This window comes from Sinocyclocheilus rhinocerous, unplaced genomic scaffold (assembly GCF_001515625.1).
Source record: "Sinocyclocheilus rhinocerous isolate Xijiao unplaced genomic scaffold, SAMN03320098_v1.1 scaffold869, whole genome shotgun sequence".
In the NCBI taxonomy this organism is placed as follows: Eukaryota; Metazoa; Chordata; class Actinopteri; order Cypriniformes; family Cyprinidae; genus Sinocyclocheilus; species Sinocyclocheilus rhinocerous.
In genome coordinates this window covers 1,353,359-1,369,946 of record NW_015653483.1, presented here as the reverse complement: position 1 = coordinate 1,369,946, position 16,588 = coordinate 1,353,359, and the positions used below count along the sequence as shown (strand labels likewise).

Below are 16,588 nucleotides of genomic sequence, written 5' to 3'. Positions count from 1 at the left end.
TATATACCGGTATATATATATATATATATATATGCATAAATATAAAAATATAAAGATTTATAAATAGAAATATTTTATACATATGAATATATATAAACATCAATGTGAATATTTAAAATATATATACTGAAAAATATAAATGAATTAATACATAAATTAACAGAGCTTATTGTTATGCATAATAAATATAAGTAATAATAAAAATAAGTATTTATTAGCAATAATAAATATAGATGCATACATATATAAAAATATAATATTTATAAATATGATTAAACAAATATAAATTGGTATGCATTATAAACATAAGTAATAATACTAAAATAAATACCAATATTTATAAAAAGTTAACAGGTGTAAAATATGGCTAATTTGTGATTTATGCTTACAGTGAATTATGCTTGTGACTGATGTCAAGCAGTCAGATGTCAAGACAGATGTTTAAGATGTCTCTATTCAACAATCTCAAAGCAAGGACAGCTGCCCAAAAAGTTAATGCCTTTGATTTCAAATGCCTTCTACATGTGAAAAATGTATATAAAATTGCATTTGTGTCAGAAGTTTTTCCATTTCAGAAACACTCTTTATATTATTCCCTGGCATCGGCACAAATGACCAACCAACGCCTAAAACTGCTTTCAGAACATGATTAATTAAGAAAAAAAACAGAGTATGTTTTTCATAACCGTCAGAAGTTAAACTGCCACAGTGTCCTGCTCAATCAAAAGCCTTTACTTGCTTCTCTCTGCAAAGCACTTTAAAATGTGAGCGAGAGCTGACGTCATGTGACAAAAGGACAGCACTCCACACAACTATACACACAAGTCAGAGAGCCTATTCAAGTCACAGCAATGTCCAGGAAGTCTCTGCTCCGAGATCACAAACAAATTGCACAAACAAATGCATGCTATTATTACATGCAGAAATAAAACAAATGTCACTATACAGGAATGCTGGTTTATTTAATGCTCCTTTCCAGTTCAAATAAACAGGCCACAGATACAGTGCAAAATGCAACATATGACCCAAGTGGCTCTACATTATTGGTGCAAGAGAGATGTGAAATCTTCCAGGTATAGTGCTCTTCCTTTCATTCCCAAAAACCCCATGCAGTTTTGCAACTCCTGCCTGAAGCTGTCCATGCAGAAGAGAGGGAATTAAAGCTCTTACCTGGGCAAGCACAACCTCCAACAGACATCTTCTCACATGTTTGGCACTGCTCTTAATGAAATGGTGTTGTTCAGTCCACGCACTGTTAGCATGGGCTTCTTCTGAGAAACAGAAACAGGCAGAAAGGGGTGGGGAGTCAGTAGGAGGAGGGCACAAAAAAAATCAAAATGTAGAAACGAGCTCAGCGAGAAACAGGAAGTAGGAATTACACTCCTGCTCGACACTGCGCCCAGGTTCATTAATATGCAAATTGCAATACTTGTGGGAGGGAGAAAATATGAGAGTGAGAGGGACAGTGTGTGTTTGTGTGTGTGCGACACAGGAGAGGATCAGAGAGGGAGGGAGAGGGAAAGCGAGAGCCAACATTGTCAAAGTGACCTGTGAGGCACATTTTAGAGCACACTGGCCATGTGATGCTGTTCTTTTTTTCTCTCCATGTATTGCCTATTTTTGCCTTGTGCTGCTAACGGAGATAAACAGAGGCAGCCAGAGGCACGGAGTCATTACCGCCTAGTGGAGCTACGACACACTGCATAAACACACACACACAAGCACACGTACAGCCTTGCCCTCCTGATGCTCCCTGGAGTCTGCTGTACAGCTCACCCCTGCCAGAGTGAGACACACACACTCTATCTGCTGCATGACTGATCTGCCTTCTCCTCATACAGCCGCCCTTCTGCTCTTTCCATGTTCTGTACATTTCAGTAAACCTACCTATGCATTGCTGTACATTATTCTGTCTCTTTGATACATTCACAAAAAAAGTACAGTGGGGTAGATGCGCACAATATATTGGTACCATATTGGTTATTAGCAACAACAACAAAAAAAATAATAATAATGTTTTTTTTTTTTTAATTGGATACATTTAAAATATTGGATATTCAATTGTACATGCCTATTTAAAATACATTTGCCGTCATTTAACAAATGTTAATATTTGTATAATATTGTATGTTTAATATTTAATATTTGTGTATTATTATACAAATATTTTACAGTGAATATTTACATAAACATTAATAGCAAATAATAAATATAAGTAATATTAGCATAGTAAATATTAATAAAAAATACACTAATTTAATAACACTTAATGAATTAATTAAATCTTTGTGCTGTATTTATTTTAATATTGTGATGCCTAAATTCACTTGTTGAATTTAAAATGATTGATTCTAGTTTGTTTTCTTTTTTTATTCATTTAGAGTAAAAAAAAAACATATAATATTGGAATATTAAATTGGAAAATATATAATATTGGAATTTTTAATATCTATAATTTAAATACCAGTGCCTGTGAGAGTACAATGATTAGATGGAAATACTATGGCATTTACATGGTAATTTTTCATGGTACAAAAAACATGCTTTTGTAATTACAATAACTGTGATTTATTCATAGTGACAAAAATTATACTGTTAATGGCTTCATATTCATATACCATTCCATTTACATAGTGATTTTACTGCTACTCTTAAGAATACTATGGTATTTTTATGTCCTAAAACATAGTATATATATATATATATATATATATGCTATATATTGTGTAAATATACTAAATGTGATTTATTCGTACTGACAACATCAACCAATTTAATGGTTTTGTTAATATCATTATTATCTACCTGGTACATCACGATACATTTTCAAGTATCTTGGTATTTCCCATTATGTGTGTCAAAAACATGGTAACTTTTTCCTGCAAGTATAATAACTGTGATTTATTCATAATGACAAAATAATGCTACTTTTAACATATTCATACAGAATGGCATTTACTTCTAAGAATATTATGGTCAAAAACATAGTAATATCTTTTTTTCAGTGAGTATATTAACTGTGATTTATTTGTAATGATTTTGTTACCATATTCATATAGCAAGATGTCTAAATGGTACATCAAAGTACTTTTAAGAATACCATGGTATTTCCATGGAACCGGTCCAAAAACATATAAATACCTTGTTCTATAAATGTGGCAACTGCCATTTATTTGTACAGATGAGAAAATTTTAATTTAATGGCTACAAACAGTTTAGATTAAAAATGCAAAACATACCTGGTGCACTGGGACACTGGAGAAACAGCCCAGAGAGTGTACTAAGGTGTCTAATTTCTTCAAGGAACCTGTATCTAAAACTGGCTTAGCACTCACACAAAACAATACAATGTAGAAGTTATTCACATCTGTCTTTGTCTAAGTGCACATTCACATCTTCAGCCCTCCCTTTTTTAAAGACTCATTGGCTTTCCCATAGTCTCAAAGGACAGACAGAGGTCCCTGTCCACATGGCACCCGCTCCGTGTCAGTCCCGCGATCAATCCGACGCCTCCCTCGCTCTACCCCGCTTTCCCTTCTCAAAGCCTCTCCCTCCAGTGGGCTGTGCTTCTAACTACCGAATCTCACACACCACTGGTCCTTTACATCCCCTGTCAAAGCCGCCTGACAACTCCAGAGAGGGGGGAGTGCGAGAGCCCTCAGCAACCTCTTGATTTCACAGACTCTCATCCGGTGTATCTAGGGAACAAGGCACTGCTTTCATCGCACCGCTGTTATTACATGTCACCTGTCACTCAAAATCAATATGGTGACACAGAGACAACACTCTCCATCCCACATGTGCACAAACGACCAGCCAGTCGGATGTAAAATCAGTCCCTGCGATTACTTACTCCTAAAATGCCTTTAATGAACTCATTTGATTTACTTTCCTTAGCTGAGTGGAGCTGCGGGCCAAACCACAGTGAGCGAAGAACAAAGAGAGCCACTCCACTGAGAATAATTTCACACTGAAGGGTTTCTTTGCGCTGCTGTAGGAAATTGCTTTTTGTTTTCAGAACCACAGATTGGCTTTGAAGCCCTGAGCCTCGGGAGATGCTCTTCACCACAGACTGCACAATCAGGTCCTGCTCTCCCTCCCTCTCCTTCGTCCTTAGTCACACGCACTCACACTCCGACTCGCAGCTCTGCTGAAAACAAAGATGATCCCTCCTCTGTCTTCCTCTGACACCACCATTGTCGAAGCTTAGATGTTTACCTGGGTGCGTTGACACTCACTCACCTTCGCTCGCAGTCACGGTGGTGTTCCCGGTGCTGCCACGCTGTCGAGAAACAGAGAGGAAGGATCTACGATCAACCCTTGATCCAATTAAGGGCATAAAAACAACACAAAATGCAGCCAGTTTATTATACTAAAACAGCCTGAGTTCAATAAAACCAAATTAATCTAATCAAGTTCCATATTGTTTGCCTCACCACATTTTACCTCTTCGGGGTCTGTGCTGTTTGTGGTAGTCGAAGCTCGACGTATTGATGATCTGGAGCTGGGTCAATTAGCCCTAAAAAGCATGGACAGAGAGAAAGAGAGAGAGAGAGAACGTAGAGGAGAGCAAAAGGAGGAGGCGGGAGAGAGCGCACGGATCCACTGGAATAAATATGACGCAGAGCCAGAGCAACTTCTCCAGCCCGCTGTACCCAACGAGGGCACTGTCACCATGGCAACGGCAGATCAGTGATAGCTCGCCGGGGCACACAAGGCACGGCATTATTCTGTCTCTCACTCACTGGAAATACACAGTTCCACTCAGACGGCGAGCACGTAGGCAGGGGGACGGGCGCCTTGTGCTCAATTAACTCTACTCGTTCTGGGCCCCAGGAGCCCAGCCACCTGTGACCTAAGATGAGGACCAACGCTGCTTAATGTGAAGATTATTTGAGAACACGCCAAATGGGTCGCCAATCAGCATTTGGAGACGGATCCTTACAAACTCTATGTTAAACAAAGCAAAGTGTCTGCCTAGTTAAGTTGAATGGGAAAGGTTTATATAGCATTGTGACATGAGAAAGGTTTATTGGCTTGCTGAGAAAAACTTGGGGTATGTTTACACGACAACAAACGACAAAAAACTGAGACGTTTTTCCTTTGTGTTTTTGAAAAGATTTCCATACAGACGACAACGTTGTCAAAACAATCCCAGTTCACACTGATCTACGAAAACGAATAAAAACGCTGTATTATGCATGCCAGGCCAGTAGTTGGCAATGTCACTTTTTAAAGAAACACTGCGTGCCTGCGTACGTACCTATAGACTGAACACATAATATGCATGTGAATGACCTCATCGTTTTCAAAAATTTGCATTTTTGCACTTTACACGGAGATCATAAAGGTACTGTTTTCAAAAACTTGAACTTTGATACCAGTTTTCAAAAGTTTGTCTCCAGGCCAACAAAACACTGTTGTTGTGTAAATGAATGGCCAAAATGCATCAAAAGTTTTCAATATTTAGTTGTGTAAGTACTGTTGTGTAAACGCCCCCCCTTGGTTTGTTGGTCTTAGCTGGCTTACAGTGGACACCAAGTCTGGCTGAGCTATTTTTAGCTGAATGGAGAGCTGGTCTCCAGGCCTGTCTAGCTGAAAAGTGCCTGAATCCCCTCTAAAACTCATCTTAAACCAGCCTAAGCTGGTCTGCTAGTCTCACAGCCTAGTCAGACTGCCCTGGTGGCTGGTTTTAAAGGGGTTTTAGGCTCTCTTCAACTGGTTAAGCTGGGACATCTACTTAAACTCAGAATAGTTTAAGAGGGTTTTTTTTCAGCAGATTTACCAAATTATATGTTCATTAGTCTGCTGAAAAAGTTAGTTTGCTGGTCTTAGAAGGTTTAAACTGGTCCCCAGCCTGGCTAAGCTGTTTTTAGCTAAACAACCAACAGGTCTTCTGGCCTGACAAGCTGAAAAGTGCCCTCTTTAAACAAACCAATAAAGCATTGTAACATCTTAAAACAGCCTAATCTGGTTTGCTGATCTCCCAACCTGGTCTGTTGACTGGCTTTAAAGGGTTTGGGGCACTTTTACGCTGGTCAGGCTGGGAGACTTGCTGAAAAACAGGTTGACTAGACTAGGAGACAAGCCCAAACCAGCTAAGACCAACTTATAACCGCTTAAAGTACTTAAAGCAGGCTTATTCAGTAGGATTGCAAAAAATAAAAAATAAAATAAAATAAGGTGGTTTAATCTAGTCCTCAGCCTGGCCAAGCTGTTTTTAGCTGGTTGTTTTCAGCTGAAACGTGCCCAAAACCCCTCTAAAACCAGATATAACAGACCAGCCTGACCAATCTGGAAGACAAGCAAACCAGTTTAGGCTGGTTTAAGCAGGCTTTTTCAGCAAGGTAGTTTTTTGAGAATGCCAAAATCAGCCAATATTCTTGCATTAAACTTCCACTGCCATTCATGTCAAAATTGAGACATTATTCAAATGATTTGACCCAAGCTGAAATCAAAAGCAATTTGTTGTATTAGCAATGGAAAGCTGATGTAGTTAGGAAAAATGGTAATGTCCAGACAGTCAGAAATATAATAAGCTTTATCTTAATGAGCTGTCAAGCTGTGTAAAAGAAAATTCCACCCAGTGGGCTGAGGAACTGGGTGATCCCTACACCATAATTTGCTTGCTTAGGAAAATACAGTATGTTTTATAAACAACAGCTCTGGCCAACAAGGATATGAAATGTTTCTTCTGTCTTTTTATGCTTTGAGTGGTGTCTGCTGCTTGCCAAGAGCAAAGCTGAGCAATGAGACAGGATGGAGAGGAATGGAGAGTGCCAAGTGACTCCAGTCTCAGCAGAATCATTCTAATGATGAGAACCACACAATGGAAGGTGACCCACTTATTGTGCCGCGTCCCTCTGGGATTTGCCGTCTCCAAAGATGACCTGGCCCAATTTCAACGTGTACACATTGTGTGCGATTATGTATTTGCTTGTGCGGTATGGGTGGGCGGGTGTTTGGTAGAACATAGCTCAAAATTATCTACTGCAAATGTGGTTCCCAACTATAACAATATGCCAAAATTTGACTAAGTGCACAAGGAAAAGGCAGAATTCGTGTACGGAAATAGCAAAGAACTTCTCCGGTTGAACGCAACAAAAGGAATTAGATGCAAAGTGAAGTATCTGGATCGTGCATAAATCAGGATGAACTTCATCAGGTGGTCTGGTGTTTGTATCATCCGGCAAGAAAAAACATGATTTCACGCATAATGCTTTCATTGTGCTGACTCCAGCCCTCATTGTGCCAAACAATTCCCTACAGCGCAAACATAAAGCTACTTTAGACACATCCGCCTCTGGCAACAGCAGCATATGCTGGACATTAGATCTTGTAATTCAGTCAGCATGTTTGTATGTAACTCAAAGCAGACAGGAACCTATGCATGTGCACCTAAGAAGCAAGCACTGATAGCAAATAATCATTACTTGTCTATTGGGGATGATCTGTATAAAATATAGGGATTTTTAAAATGGAAACTTTCCAAGCAAGTACTACAAAAACACCTCTCACTAAGTTCACTGAACTGAACACCAAGGTAAATTTTCAGGTCACTGCCACGATGAAAGGAAAACGCCTCTGTAGTACTTCATTATTTAGCCCTACTGGCACAACAAAATGTTAAACAGTGTCAAGCGGAGTACGTCTAATTAATCTAAGTACATTTCAGAAGACTGAATTGATTGCCTCCTTCACCATTCCTTCCAAGATACAGCATTTGATTTCATTGATAGAGGCAGTTTAGCTCTTTTTTTTTTTCTAGTGAAGACTATGAAGATGGATGATCCAAAAGAAACTGAAACAAAACTCTAGTATGCATATGCAGTGTGATGGCCAACCAGTCACATTTCATTGCTAGTCTAACAGTTTTGCTGTCCTATAATTATTAAAATTTTTTAAATGATTTTATTAGGTATCGGAGTACAAGCAAACTGGCTAACTGGATTCAATACAATTCACCAAAAAATCATACGGTCAAAAACTGTTCAAAAAAAAAAAAACAGCAAACCTTTAACATTAATGCTTCTTACAAATTAAAAAAAAACTATTTTGTAACTGTTTTCTTTCTCTATATTTTTAAAAACATTTTAACATTTTAAAGAGAAGTGTGGAAAAGCACACAGTAGAGCATTGCACCAGCAATGCCAAGATCATGGGTTTGATTCCCAGCAAACTGAACCCTAACCTAATAAAAATGTACGCCTTCAATGCAGTGCAGGTTTCTTCAGATAAAAGCAACTGTCAAATGCATTAAATTGATTAAACCTCATGATTAAACATCATTTTCTATGCACAGTAAACAGTATATCAGTGTCTACAGTACACTTTACTGGCATGTTCATGACTCTTAAATGAGAAAAAGTGACAACATTTCAAGATAAACATCAAAGGTAACCAGTATTCCAACAACTTTTTAAACCTTTTTAAAATTAAAATGGGTCAAATTGACCTGCACCATAATATAAGACTCTGGCAAGGTGCTTTGTTCAAATGTTCCCTACAAAGATAAAAATTCATAGACAGTTTGTCATTTTGTCAACAACAAAAGTTTAATATACATGGAAAAACATAAATATGTCACAAAATGTGTTTTGTCAAATATAGCTCTGACATCTTAAACCAAACGGATTAACTTGACTAAAAGAAACTGCTTGAATTCATTTAGGAATACATTTTTGTTTAAATAAACATGAATGTCAAACATTTTCCAGAATGCTGTTAAGTTAAGGCCTGAAGTTAAATAACGGACTGCTCACTGGAATTTGGATGAATTCACTTGTGAAGTGAGTTTTTTTAGCTAAAGCTTTAAAAGCTATGCACACAGTGTCAGTAAACCAATCACATGACTTCATTCAAAGCTACGGGATGAGTGTGACTGGCCTTATTTTCTTCCATCTAGTCCATTTCTGCCGTATCAAGCTCTGTGAGAAATTTCTGGCCCTTAGAGATGAGGACATTAATGGCCTCAGTAACCAGGACATCAGGAGGAAGGATCCCCGTGGACTCAACTGAGACTAAAAAAATCAACACAGAAGGAAGATTTGACAATGCATATGGCAAATCATCAAACAAACCCAACTCAATGCTTTTAGTTGTAAACGTACATATGAAATAATCCCGCACTCTGCCCAGTTTCACCAAGTTCTTCAAGTCATCATGCCGGAGAACTTCTCTGCTGCATGTGTCTAAACGACTGTCGACAATTTTAGCCACCTTCCTTCCTGAAATTTATAATTATTAGATTATAACACAACAACAAAAGTACCAAATATCAAGACTACATGTGAATAAAGCGAAACAGTCCTACCGTTCACGTTCTGTATCTCAATAACTCCTGGTGAGAAGCAGCGCTTTAACCTCTCTGCTTGTTCTCCTCAATGGTCTGTAATAATGTGATTTCAGGAAGAAGTCTGTAGCTTGCAGTGGCCACAGGAGAAAACTTGGCATGATCCTTGCCTGTGAGGTGCAAAGAAAGTTTATAAATATAAGGGAAACTGGGGACTGGATGTTGGAGTTATATGATAACTAAACCTGAATTAAAGAAAAATACATATGCTTCAATGGAAATGAAATTGGTCTGGAGCCTCTTATATTACTTACCTATTCCTTTGACACAGTGCATGACTATATCAAGTTCCTGCCCTGGTCGAAGTTGTGCCAGGAGAATGTCCCCATGCACAGGACCAATCTTGGCATCTGCAAACACATCGGCCTGGTTTCCAATTGGGAGCCATTTTATGTCACCCGAGTAGACTGAAACCAAACACAAGAGTTTAGTGACATACTGTAAACAGGACAGTGATAAACAAAAAGTTTTGTCATGGTTAGCAAATAATATGCATGTAAATTCTGCAGTTATTTACACACTCTCACTTTGTTCCAAACTTGTACTTTTTTCCTTGGAACACAAAATTAGCTAGGCAGATGTTAGGCAGTCTAAGTCACCTTACCTTTTATTTTCATTGCATCTTTTTTCCACACAAGGAAAGTGAATGGTGACTGAAACTTTCATTCTGCCTTACATCTTTTGTGTTGCACATAGGGCTGCACAAATAATCTAAACAAAACCGATTAAATCATGATATGGTTTAGTGTGTTTATCAAACTGCAAAAGCTGTGATTTAATTCAATAAATACATGTGCTGTGTGTTTCAGAGAGAAGTGCAGCACTGTGTTCATTTACACGCAAGCAGCTCCTGATCCGGCATTCGAGTTCTGAGTTTGGGTCTCTTATAACATTTGGGAACACAATATAGGCCAACCAACTTCCCAAACTTGTAATGAGAAGCAGTTATAAACAGGTTGTTGTCACCAAAGAGAAGTTTTAAGGGCTCCCTGTGTTTTTTGTGTGTGTTTTTTTTTTTTTTGTACAATAGTTTAACGTTTGAAAATAAAGAAATTAAGATATAAACTGTACTGTAGAATAAAAGTTGTACTGTTTTAATAAAAATTTAATTAATTAATTAAAAATTAAATAGTTGTACTGTAAAATAAAATTATTATTATTATTACTTATTAATTATTTATTAATAATTATTATTTTTCATTATTTGATAGTCATAAATATTGGGGGTTTTTTGGCCAAATTGTGCAGCCGTACAAACAAGCGCATCAAACCTGGAGCTTTTTAAAAACATTTAAATAACTTTCCTAAGGCACAGCAGCTAAAAATATTCTTCTAAGGATCAGAGAGAGGGTGGATAATTGATCATCAAAAAAGCTAAGCGACAATTATAAAGTAAACTTAAGGGGGGGGAAATAAAATGTCAAATTTTTGCATCTAAAAAAAGCTTAATTAAATTAAGTAAACCATATTTTTACTCACCCATGTGATTGAGATATAACTCCTTGGGATCTGAAGAGTCTTTAGGGGCTCTAGGATTCCTGGTGCATTTTACCTTCAGCTGAAGTTGAATTGTGTCAATTTCAGTGCCTTCTTGATCCTCTGACAAACACAACACATATTATCATTTACATTGTGAAAACAAAGAATAATCAACAGGGTCATTCCGTGTCAAATCAACCAAAGTTCGAAAACTTCCCCGGATCAAATTTTTGATTTTGCTAATAGTTTTTCTGAAGAAAGATAAACATTTATAATGATGATAGCCAAAATATTAATTGTCATGGATTAATATTTACTGAGTAATCCACAAAGATTGCTAAAGTCAACAGATTTTACTAACAGATTTACCAATCTCTGTAAAAATAACATTATGAGGCTACCATCTTTCTGAAGTCATTTTTAACCCCCTCAGGTGAAAATCTCAGGTGAAAATTGCCATTTTGACCCCCCTCTACAAAATAGTGGATTACTTAGTAAATATTCATCCATGACATTTAATAGTTTGGCTTTCATCAGTATACCCGTTTATCTTTCTTCAGAAAAAATATTAGCAAAATCAAAAATTTGAGCAGGGCATCTCTGGTTGAGTTGACATGGAATGACCCAACAGTCTTTCACAACTTGAGTCAGTGTTAGCATTTGTGTCATCATTACAAAAATTACTTTCTTCAAGACAAATACATTATCTACTTAACTGTCGTTTTAAAGTAAAACAAGTTTTTATGTGGGTCCAGAATGTATTTACCCGGATTCCTGTACTCAAAAAGACGAGGATCTGCTTTAATGGGCACAAGTCCAAGCCTAAGAGCCAGAATCTCATCCTGAATGATCGATGTGTTGTTGTAAATGAAAACTTTTTCAATGGCCATTGTTGGGACCTATTTTCAAATGAGATGAGGGCGAAAAAAACTAGTTCAAAGATCATGATGACTGTCAGATCCTGTTTCAAAAGCAGCTCATGATGATGGTAATATAACATGTATACAAGCTGACACTATGGACAAAAGTAATCAAAATACAGTACCTCAGCCAGTAATATACGGCGAAAAGCATTGGCGATGGCAGCGTCTGTTCCACTCATATCAAACTCCAACGTGTTCTCATCCGAATGAACTATGTCGATCCTGAAATTAAAATTATACAAGTTAATCAGGTATAAAACGCCCGACTTAGCAGCGACTATATTCATTATAATAAATGACTGCCTGTACATTTCTCACACCTTTTTGAATTTTTCCAAGTCCCATGTGTCATCGTAACCAGGGTAATTTCCTGGATAATCTGTAGTATGGACCTGTATATACAGTAAATAGTGGTTTTATATGTAGCTTACCGGAATACCCTCTAATAAACAATAATAAAAGTGATCATATAAATCTAATAAACAACAATCACTGCAGTTTGAAGTACGGAGAAACCTGCATGACATGTGCAACGTTATATTATTAAAAAGGGTTACTTAAATTAACAATGAAACAGCCTATGTCGACATAAACACAGTGAATATTATATAAATATGCCTTAGAGGGCATAACTTACATTTTTTACGCCAAATTCACCCAATATTACTCTATCGCGAATTTCATCCACGTTGCTCATAGGCGCCGCCATCTTTGTTGTCGTGTCATTTTTCTCTTGCGCCGGTAGAGGGTAGAAAACTTCCATTCAGAAAGAAACTCCATTCGAAAAGAATTTCACTATTGTCATGCTTTATTTAGCAAAACAATACACACACCAAATATAAGACAAAAACATAACATTAAATAATAGAAAAAATAGCCAACTATTTAATATAAGTTTTAATGAAGGCTTTGCTTTGGCGTTCAGTATTTCAACTTATTGATAAACCTCTTAAACTGCTCAAAAAGGCGAATATGTCGACTTTTTTTTCACCAGAGCCGTTAAAACAACGCTTTTAGGTTTTCAACGGCTCCTATTTTTACTATTACGAAAAATATCTTTTTTTCCAAAATATTGTGTGTTGGTGCAGTGCAATTAACCGTCTAATAAGTATGTGATAAGTAAGTTAAATCAGATGCCCCTGGATCTCTGTGGTTCTGGATGAGTCAAGTAGATCGATAGAACTACTAATATACATACATACATACATATTTATACGTTTTTATATTTATTTTTTAGCCATTAATTTATTCGTTCCTTTGGGGACTTTTATTCTATCCTCATTACACTGAGTCACTGGAGTATTTCGCGCACACCGTGAAGGTGCACAAGTAGATTGAAGTGTTTCTAAACTTGTACTTAAAATTAACTCTTTGTTATTCATCGTGAATGAAGTCGTCCAACCAATCCAGAGAGAGCAGACAGTTAATCGTAGTTGTTCTCTTGCAGTTGTTTTAAGGGCTTCAGTCTTTGCGTGCACTATGGACGGAACTGTGGACAGAGTTGTGGAGGAGGGATCCACGCGTGGGTTCTTTCGGACAGACGCTTCCCTGAGCGGAGGGGATGAGAGCCGTGACACCGACCACAGCCAGAGAACTCATGAACAACATCCTGACGACGAGGTACAACACTAAATAAGCAAATTAGTCGAGTTTTTATTTCAAAATTACTTGCGCTTGTAGGCTATAAAAGTTGTTTTATCGCATATAAGAATTAATCACCTAATAAATATGTTTGTGTATGTTTTATATGTAAATAAAATATACGTATATTAATACTAGTACTTATATACTTAAACTTACTTATTTGTAAGTTGTATATGAGCGTTTAAATGAGGAATATGAGGTAAAATTAATAATTATGTATTAATGTAGTATATTGTATATGTATATTGTATACACTTATGTTTAAAAACGTGGATCCTGCAATGGATTTTTCATTGATGCCACCACCATCACAGAGTGTCTTCACACTTGTAAGTCTGTATTTCCCACCGGTGTAGTGGTATAAATTGAATTTTTCTTTTCATATTTTCATATAATCTGTGATCTTTACAGTGTTTTGAATCATGCCTGTTTATTTCCCCTTTCACAGTTTGTAAGAGCTGCATTGTCAAGCACTTTTTCTACAGCAACAGGTGTCCTAACTGCTCCATTGTTGTGCACCAGACACAGCCAATGTACAGTATCAGGTAACTTTAGTTTTATTGAAGTCTTTTTTTATTAATACTGTTTTTGTCAATTTCAACTTTAGCAAACTGGGCGTATAGGGTGTAGTGTTGTTTACCGCTTTTGGTCTGTCACTAGAGATTTAGTCTAGCTGTTATGTTCGAGACCATCCCTTGTGTCTAATTACTGCTGCCTAGCAATAACAGCCTCACATATGTCCCGGGGTCTTTAGGGATTCTTGTATGCTTTAGTGTTTAATTACTGGTCATGTTTTAGCATGGGAGTCAAATTTCATCCCTTTTTCTCTATTAGACCTGACAGACAATTACAAGACATTGTTTTCAAGATGGTTCCATATTTAGAAGAAGGTAAGTGGAGTTTATGTTGAACTCTTTCTTGTTACACTTTTGTTGTCCCATTCTGTCATTTGAAATATATGTGAGAAACATAAACAACACACAATATGTTGTTTTTTCTGCTTCAGATGAAAGGTCGCGAATATATGCATTTTATAAACGGAGAGGGCTTGACGTTCCTAAGCCAGGTTTGTTCATGCAATCATTCCACTGAAGTTTATTCTTTGAATATATATGCGTTTTAGTACATAGGTGATGCTGAGAAATATTATTCTATTGTGCTTATGATGCAATCTTTTTTCTTTCTTTTTTCCCCCCAGTGGCGTCTCCAGCTACATACCCAGTGAAGCTGCCTCAGAGACAGAAGAAAGACATGCTGCCTCAGTCTGTTTTTACCATTCCCTCAGAGCTAGATGTGTCTCTGATGTTGGAGTTTGTGGGGTCAGTAATGTTCATTTGTGATTCTGCGTATATCACTGATGTCATTCAGTTTCTAGAGCTTTCAGCTGACTTTATGTAAATGTAATGACTTTTGATATAAAAAAAAAAGCAAAGACGGGTTTCATTTTTGCAATAACACGCACCATGAATCATTCAGAAAGGCCCACAACATGCATTAAGTAAATAGGGTCAATTTTGATTTTATGTTGAATTTAAAGGGGTCATATGATGCTTTTTTAAAGATCATTATTTTGTGTATTTGGTGTAATAGAATATGTTGACATGCTTTAATGTTCAAAAAACACATTATTTTTCAAATACTGTACATTATTGTAGGTCCTCTATGCCCCGCCTCTCTCAAACGCGTCGTTTTCTACAAAGTCCCTCCTTCCGACAAGCGCAGTCTGCTCTGATTGGCCAGCTGACCCAGTGCATTGTGATTGGCCGAACACCGCAAGCACTCGTCGGAAATGTAACGCCCCTTACCATAATCGCGAGCTTCATCTTTCAAAATAAATGTAAAGACAGAGCCCGAAAGGGGAACAGAGTCACGTGACAGACAGTGATGAAGCTGGTATATGTTTGCAGTACACAAGCCACGGTTAAGACAGCTGACTCCACTGTGAGTGACCCTGTCTCTCTCTCTCGCTCACACAAAGCGTGTTAGAATGAGCCGTTTTAGGGGGGCGTGGCAGAGTCTTAACTTTGATAAAGAATATCTCTTTGGTTTTGAGACTTTAGTCTTTGCAACTTCAGGGATCTTATCTATGCACAATCAGCTTGTAATACTCCAAAGAGAAAGGAAAACTTGAAATCGCATCATATGACCCCTTTAAGTTTTCTGAATGCCAGACAGGTTATTTTGTGTATCATCACTAGATGGAGCTAAACAGTCAAAAATCAAAAGACTCTTTAAAGCAGTGATTTTCAACGTTTTTCATTGAAAGGCCTCCCATTCTCCAACACAGTATTCAAAGCCCCTCCTGAGAACCACTTGCCATGTGATTTTGCACAATTGTAAAAGCCCGCCTATTATTTATAAATTATTTGATTTATTACACAAAATATGTAATCTGTAAATGTTTCATCTAATCTTTATTTTTACATATCTTTGATTTACAGAGCTGAAGAGGGTATTGAGAACTATAAGGTAATATTCATATTTTGTCAGTATTGCAATATTGATATTTTTGTACTTTGTTTTTTTGTGTACTCACAAAAAATAAAGTACTTTATATTAAGGAAACACATTGCAGTATTATTTATGCTTAATATAAACACTTTAATCATTGTCAGGGTTCCCACGCTTCTTGAAAGTACTTGAATTTCAGACATATGGATTCAAGGCCTGGAAAGTACTTGAAAACAAACATAGGTCCTTGAAAGTGCTTGAATTAAATTTGAAATCAATTTTGTTTATGCAGGGATTAAAGTTTTCCGTTGCTACGACTGATTTCTGTCAATTGGGGAAAAAAATGAGGGGAAAAGAAACATGTAGCGCATTGTTGTTGTTATTGTTGTTCTGCCGGCACAAAAAAATAATAATTCCCGGCCACTCCTGCAGCTTCTCAGTGACAACATAGTGACGCCAATGTGATATTGATTCAATACAACAGTTCAGTAAACAAGTACTGCCTGATTTTGCTCTATTTTTGTAACGAAAATAGTTCCAAATATAGTAACAGCTCAGCTACTTCGCATCTCTATAAGCAAACACAGCTGAGTTTCATTCATTCAATGAAAGTGCCTTTTTGAACGAATCTAGTGAGTCAGTGATTCAGGATTACCCATTCATAAAGAAAGTCACTTGCTTCATTCCTGAATTAATCAGCAGTTCGGACGAATCAATTGAATGAATGATTCGGTGATAA

General features: G+C 37.0%; 2 protein-coding genes and 1 pseudogene across 12 annotated transcripts in view; 1 reads left to right on the top strand and 2 right to left on the bottom strand.

Annotated features, from left to right (window-relative positions):
• LOC107716330 (LIM domain-binding protein 1-A-like) overlaps positions 1 to 4,644 on the bottom strand; it is a 21,129-nt gene extending 16,485 nt beyond the window's left edge. For 2 of the 11 annotated variants that reach the window (XM_016522712.1, XM_016522719.1), the window contains exons 1-3: positions 4,437 to 4,643; positions 4,243 to 4,282; positions 1,171 to 1,271 (exon numbers count right to left, since the gene is read on the bottom strand). In XM_016522712.1, coding sequence (XP_016378198.1) covers positions 1,171 to 1,198 — 28 coding nt within the window. In that variant the 5' untranslated portion in view covers positions 1,199 to 1,271; positions 4,243 to 4,282; positions 4,437 to 4,643. Of the gene's footprint in view, positions 1 to 1,170; positions 1,272 to 3,239; positions 3,618 to 4,242; positions 4,320 to 4,436 lie in introns of those variants that run through there. The other 9 variants (XM_016522718.1, XM_016522722.1, XM_016522717.1 and 6 more) reach the window with 8 other exon arrangements.
• A 3,948-nt stretch (positions 4,645 to 8,592) lies between these two features.
• LOC107716295 (DNA-directed RNA polymerases I and III subunit RPAC1-like) lies at positions 8,593 to 12,520 on the bottom strand (annotated as a pseudogene).
• A 1,143-nt stretch (positions 12,521 to 13,663) lies between these two features.
• The window catches only part of LOC107716281 (polycomb group RING finger protein 6-like), a gene marked incomplete at its 5' end in the record, with an annotated part of 10,404 nt that continues 7,479 nt past the window's right edge, over positions 13,664 to 16,588 (top strand). The window contains 6 exons of the mRNA XM_016522656.1: positions 13,664 to 13,727; positions 13,847 to 13,943; positions 14,233 to 14,288; positions 14,405 to 14,464; positions 14,597 to 14,717; positions 15,840 to 15,867. Coding sequence (XP_016378142.1) covers positions 13,664 to 13,727; positions 13,847 to 13,943; positions 14,233 to 14,288; positions 14,405 to 14,464; positions 14,597 to 14,717; positions 15,840 to 15,867 — 426 coding nt within the window. The remainder of the gene's footprint in view (positions 13,728 to 13,846; positions 13,944 to 14,232; positions 14,289 to 14,404; positions 14,465 to 14,596; positions 14,718 to 15,839; positions 15,868 to 16,588) is intronic.